This window comes from Cotesia glomerata, linkage group LG5 (assembly GCF_020080835.1).
Source record: "Cotesia glomerata isolate CgM1 linkage group LG5, MPM_Cglom_v2.3, whole genome shotgun sequence".
NCBI classification, from domain to species: Eukaryota; Metazoa; Arthropoda; class Insecta; order Hymenoptera; family Braconidae; genus Cotesia; species Cotesia glomerata.
The window spans coordinates 20,819,879-20,826,391 of record NC_058162.1 but is presented as its reverse complement, the minus strand read 5'-3'; the positions used below and the strand labels follow the sequence as shown (position 1 = coordinate 20,826,391).

Genomic DNA, 6,513 nt, shown 5'->3' with positions numbered 1-6,513 from the left:
ATGTTGTTAAAAAGTAGTGTTCACTTCAATTTGTTTAGAATAGAAAAGAAACAAAATAAAATGAAAATTAACTGTAAACGTAAATTGTAAGCTACTTTTGATAATTTATTTAATAAATAACGGCCTTGGTGATAATTTTAGTATCAGTGTGTGAAGAATTACCGAAATTATAAATAAAATAAGAAGAAAGTAGTAATGAAAAAAAAAATAGACACTACTTGTTTACGTGAAAAAAAAAATAAAATGAACTAGCTAATTAATTATTATTCATTTATATGATATTAATCATTTATTTATTTGTAACGATAATTAAATTGAAACATTTGATAACTTTAAGAATTTGTTTAATAAATAAATTATAGCAAAAAAATTTATTTAAAAAATTATAAATGAAATTTTTTTTAATTGTATTTTAGACCGAGTTTATTTTTAAAGAAAAATAAAAAAATTGTAAAATATCTGCTAATTTCAGTGTTATTCGTTTGGAAACATTTTCACAAGCAGTTGCATCGGAAATGGTCAAAAATAACTATATCAATCTCTTCTCTTAGTAACTTTTATTTCTTCGTAACTTTATAAGTTATTACATATTTACAGTTTGTTCTCAGTTCCATACAAAAAATTTTTACGCAAATTTCTTAATTAAATCTTAGCTTTAAAGTTGTGACTACTAATTAAAGATCATAACTTTTATATTTCAATTATAATATTGTATATTATTAAAAGTACTCTGTACAACAAAGTAATAATATAATGTATAAAATAAATTATTTTTTATTCAAAGGTATGCAGTAATTTAAAGTAACAAAAAAATCGTAAATTATAAATTTTATAAATATAAAAAATTTATCTGATGAGCTTGCATAGTAATGTAATAAATTTATAAAATAAAAAATCTTTTAAAATACAAAATTGACTTAGTACGGTAAAGTGTAAAAAGGAAACGAAATGTCTATAAACATTTCATCATATTATTCGCGACTTGAGTAATTGTAAGGGAATACCAAGAGCGTTGATTTCTTTGTCAGTCATAGATTTCAAATCTGGATAATAAAAAAACAGAGCTTCCCAACAAATTTCAGTAAGTTTTGGGATTGTGAGCCAAGCCGAATGTAATGTAGAAGAACATGACCCCTGAAACTAAATTACAATAAATATTGTTGGTGGAGTTGATCTTGGTGATGATGATCGTGAATTAAATGAATACTTACATGTGCCTTCTCATCTGCAATAAATCCACCAAACGTGAATAGCTTTCCTGTCGGAGAAACACTCATTGAGTGGCTATCAACGGAGTGGGGTAACGCAGTTCCAAATTTCTCAAGACATGTCCACTTTAAACTTGTCAAATTAAGCTGCCAGACGTCATCAAAAGCATCGTTATGATCAACAGTGCCGCCGGATATAATTACATTTATCTCTCCGCTGTTAGGATGTGTATACTGTGTAACTCCAAAATCCTCTCGTGCAGTTGGAAAATGTGGCATAGACTCTTTGTCTCCTATAGTGTCCACAGTCGTCCATCGATATTTTTCTAAATCAAACGCTGAAAGTTTCTGAAAAATAAACATTCATATACTGAAAAGAAATTAACTTGAATCAAGAAAATGATTTTGAAGAGTTTCATTGTTTTGAACCAAAATAAAAAATTTTTAAATCAAATAAAATTTACTTGAACCAAGAAAAATTTCTTAGTTTCAGAATTTTTCTACTCAAATCAAGACTATAAAAAATAATTAAATAAGACAACATTTATCTAAAATTAAATAATCAAACACGGTTTCTCAAGCTGAAATGATATTATATAAAACACTGAGTTCGTGTTTAATTATTTAATTTTAGATAAATGTGGTATTATTTAATTATTTTTTATATTTGTATAATTGCAACGTTAATTTATTTGAGCCATTTTATTATTTAGTTACAAGACTATAAAATTTTTCAAAATTATTTTCTTGATTCAAGTTGACTTTTTTTCTGTATACACTTAATAGTATTATGACGGGATCAATGACAAATAATTTAATAAACAAATGTGACGGAAAAAATTTATAGGACAAAAAAATTTTCAAAACTGCTTCAAAATCTGAACATAAAAATTGGACTATCACTGAAAAATATATAGAACTGTGAAAAAACACAAATTCTTGTAAAGACTTTTTTGATGATACCAAATTTAACTATAAAAATTCCTTTAAAAATAATAATAAGCTCGTCACAAAATTTTTCTTACTCTCTTAATTATTTTAATCATAAATGACTATTGCTGAAAAAATATCAAACCCAATTTACGATAAAGATATACCCGTTATAAAGTTTTTTCTTAGGGCCAGTTTTTCAATCTGGATAAAATTTTATCCAAGATATAATTATTATTGTCAGTATATCTATGTACCTAAAATATATAGATAAATTTTCACTAATACACATACTAAGCTGTGAGGAAATAAAGGAAAAAATAAGTGAAAAAGGGCAACAAGCAAGAAGCAAGTGGATAGTCGAACTAGAGGGGGAATTAATAAGGGAAAAATTAATTGCAATGTTAAAAAGGGATATAAAAAGGGAACTGTATGTATGTTGGAGAGATTGAAAGACTGTTTAAAGAGAATAAATGTTACAATATAGAATGTCAGAAAAATCCTGAAATCGAAATACATGTATAGATACTATGTTAATTTAAGTATGAAAAAGTATAAAAATTATTGTAACGCAACTGTGATAAGTGAAGTAATAAGTGTGATAAAGATAAAAAAAAAAAGAGTACAAATATGTAGAAAAATAAGTCAAAATTAGTGTAAAAGCAAATGTAAATAATTAGTATGATACAAATGAAAACGCTATTTTATTCTATATAGATATATTTTAGCGTTGAATAAAATTTATCCCTGATTGAAAAACTGGCTCTTAGTCTCTTAATTATATAAATTAATTCTTAACATAGAACCACTTCACATATACAAAAAAAAAAAAAATAAATAAATAAATGACTTGTTTAGCGAAATTCAAATCTATTTATAACTACTTCGAAAACTTATAATAAATTAACTATTGCTAAAAAGCATATGAAACAATGAAAAGACACAAATTCAGATCAAAGCCTTCCTAATGATACTAAATTTAATTTTAAAAAATCATTTTATCTTATAAATATGCCGGAGACAAAATTTTCCTTATTCTCCTTATTACATAGCTTATTTAATAAAATTAAGAATAAGCTTACAGTGAAAATGAATGCATCAAGTCCAGGACTGTCAGTGGATCCTCCAAATATATAAATCATTTTCCCATCATACACCAAAGTATGTCCGTTTCTTCCTAAAGGTTCATTGGGGTCCAGCTCTCTACACCTGTAAACTGCGTTCCATACACCATTTTCCATATTTAATCGATAGACATCTGAAAAATTATCAAGGTCTCTAGTGACTCCTACAGTAAAAAAATATTTCTTATGGCGAATTAAATTATTTGCAAACGAAGGGTATGGAATTTCCCCACTAGTTCCTTGGACCAAGACACTTTCGTCGCTCAAATTACAGATATGTAGCCGGCACTTACGGCTCGAAGGTGCATCATTAAAAGGTACTCTTATTGAACAAATTACCAGATAATTAGATTCAAAAATAGTCCCAAAAACTTTATCATTTATATCCGGCAAGCACTTTTCATTTCCCAATAATTTCCATTGCTGTGAGGGTAAATTATACATCCAGATCTCACGAAACTCTGGTTTTGTTGCTACAAAAATGTGATCATCAGCTAATTCTCGATAATCCATCACAAGAGGATCTTTTCCACTGTAAATGTATAAATTTTTTCCATCACACCGTATTTTTGATTTTGTCCTTCCTTCTGGTTTTGCGATGCTGTTTGGAAGATGTTCATCGAAAACAAAAGGTTTGAATACATACATTTTTTTATAAATTATTAATTCAATCTTATTTATAAAAAAAAATTTTTTTTTCATCCAGTTTCAATAGTTACTTAATTAAAAATATATTTTAATTGTCTAGCACTAATATTTATCAGTACAAAGGTTAACCCGATGTTTACTGTTTATATCTTGAAATGCGTACTACAACTCTACAGCTGTTACGCCTGCAGCGCCAAGTTGTCGAACCTTTATTCATGAAAAATAATATGATCCTAAAATTAAAAGACATCTGTCAAGTTTATTTTTTATTTTTATAACAATTAAATATGACCCTGAAGTTAGCACACAGCCGATAAAAATAATTTTTAGTTACGGATATCTCGAGTAGGAATGGAGCTACGGTAAATGGATGCCGGATGCATATGGAATTATTTGGCGCGAAAAAATCTATATGTACAAAATTTAAAAATTTTGAAATATTTTTCAAAAATTTTTTATGTCCAAAAATAATTTTTGGAAAGCTCTCTAAAAGTTCTGAATCATCCAAATTTCTCAAAAACTCGTCATTTTCATTTATTTTCAATTATTTACAGTAGCGCTCAAAAGTATTTTGACAAATATATTTAATGGTTTAATTAAAAATAAATATGAAACACAATAATCATTTATTTATTTTTTTAACACCTTTTGAATAAACTACAGAATAGTGTCAAAGAGGTTCTTATTCGTAATAAAAGAAAGTTTAATTTTTAAAATATTAGGAAAATGGTGGCTCAAAAGTATTTTGACATTTTTGAAAAAAAAACTAATTTAACGCATAATTATAATTTACAGCAATAAATATATTAGTATTTAGTAGCATATCCCTTGGCCTTTATGACAGCCTTGCATCGCTCCGGCATTGAGTCGATTAATTTTTGTGATCGACTTATTGGAATTTGATCCCACTCATTTTTTAGAGTTTCAAACAAAGCGTTTTTGTTTGAATAATTTTGGGTTTTTACACTACGTTTCAATTCTTCCCAGAGATTTTCTATCGGATTCAAGTCGGGACTTTGACTTGGCCACTCAAGAACTTTAACTTTTTCACGATTTAATAAGTCACTAATATGCTTTGATCTGTGTTTGGGATCATTGTCTTGTTGAAAATACCACTTAGCTGGCATGTGATGTTTAGCATATGGTAACATCTGAGACTTTAATATATTTGCATACATGAACCGATCCATTTTTCCTTCTATTCGAACTAATGGTCCAACTCCAGACCGTGAAAAACATCCCCAAACCATCGCACTACCACCTCTATGTTTAACTGTGGTTATTTGATACCGATAATCGTATTTTTTGTTTACTGGACGCCGAATGTACTTGATATCATCAGATGACATTAAATTAAATTTACTTTCGTCACTTCATAAAACTTTAGACCACTCTAAACTTGACCACGATATATGCCGTTTCGCGAACTCAAGACGAGACTTCCTGTTTTTTTTCGATATTAAAGGTTTTTTAGCCGGTCTTCGGCCATATAACCCTAGGACCTTTAAGCGTCGTTTAACAGTAGAAATATGAATATCTACGTTATATTTTTCTTTTAATTAATTTTTTATCATTACAGCGGACATCCGTATATCATTTGCTGATAACTTTTTTATAATATGATCGATGTAAGAAGAAGTTTTTCTTGGGCGGCCTGTTCGAGGCTTACTTTCGACAGTTTTTCTTTTGTTATAGACTTTATTCCATAAGCTAACTAACTGTCGAGACACTTTAAACAAACGAGCAACTTCTGTTTGTTTCAATCCTTGTTTTAATGCATTAATAACGGCTTTTTTAAAATCACTAGCATATTCCTTGCACATAGGCATATTGAAGTAACCACAACAAGTAAATATATGTAATAATAAAAACTAAGGAACAAGTAATCTGCGAGAGTTTTTCAAGTCAAATGCGTGTCAAAATACTTTTGAGCTCACGGTAAGTCAAGTACGTTCGGTGGCGCGGTGTGTAAACAAACAAGTTGTAATTTGATACGCTTAAATAGTCGCAATTACACTACTCTACATTATACTCAATACATTTTCCGATAGGCTTTTATTTTAAAAAAATATTAAAAAATTTTATGTTGTCAAAATACTTTTGAGCGCTACTGTATATGTAAGTACATTTTAACGAATTGCGTTTTTTGTGCTGGGAGCTTTGGTTCAAAATAACTCCTTAAAAAATAATTTTATCCTTAAATCAAAAATTGTACGCACAGTTACGGATATAAATTTGAAAAAAAATTTTTTTTTAACTACAAAAAAAAGTACTTGTTAATTTTTATAAGATACACATGTACATTTTTTGGATTTTTTCTAATTTAGATATTTTCGAAAATATCGGTATCCAAAAATTTTTTTAAATTTTTAGATACGGATATGAATTTGAAAAAAAATTTTTTCAGGAAAAAACAAAAAAATACTTGTGTATTTATCAAAAAACTGTATGTACATTATTTTTCTTTGTAGTTTTTCCATTTTTTTCAAAAATATTAAAAATTTTTGTCGGCGAGAATACAAATTTAAAAAAAAATTTTTTTCGTCTAAACGAAATATGAACCTACTTATTTCTTAAAAATCTTCATGTACGTTTCCTAAAAA

The 6,513-nt window shown here is 27.7% G+C and overlaps 1 protein-coding gene across 2 annotated transcripts; it reads right to left on the bottom strand.

Moving 5' to 3' along the window:
* Positions 1-608: 608 nt before the first annotated feature.
* LOC123265267 (kelch domain-containing protein 10 homolog) lies at positions 609-4,117 on the bottom strand. Of its 2 annotated transcripts, none has more exons than XM_044728955.1 (3): positions 3,221-4,117; positions 1,212-1,556; positions 609-1,134 (listed from the first exon to the last, which is right to left on the bottom strand). In XM_044728955.1, the coding sequence occupies exons 1-3, from the start codon at positions 3,962-3,964 to the stop codon at positions 967-969; spliced, it is 1,257 nt and encodes a 418-aa protein (XP_044584890.1). In that variant the 5' UTR covers positions 3,965-4,117; the 3' UTR covers positions 609-966. The 2 variants fall into 2 exon arrangements, with proteins under 2 accessions (XP_044584890.1, XP_044584889.1); XM_044728954.1 differs by having other exon boundaries at positions 609-1,140; positions 3,221-4,112.
* Between the last annotated feature and the right edge of the window lie 2,396 nt (positions 4,118-6,513).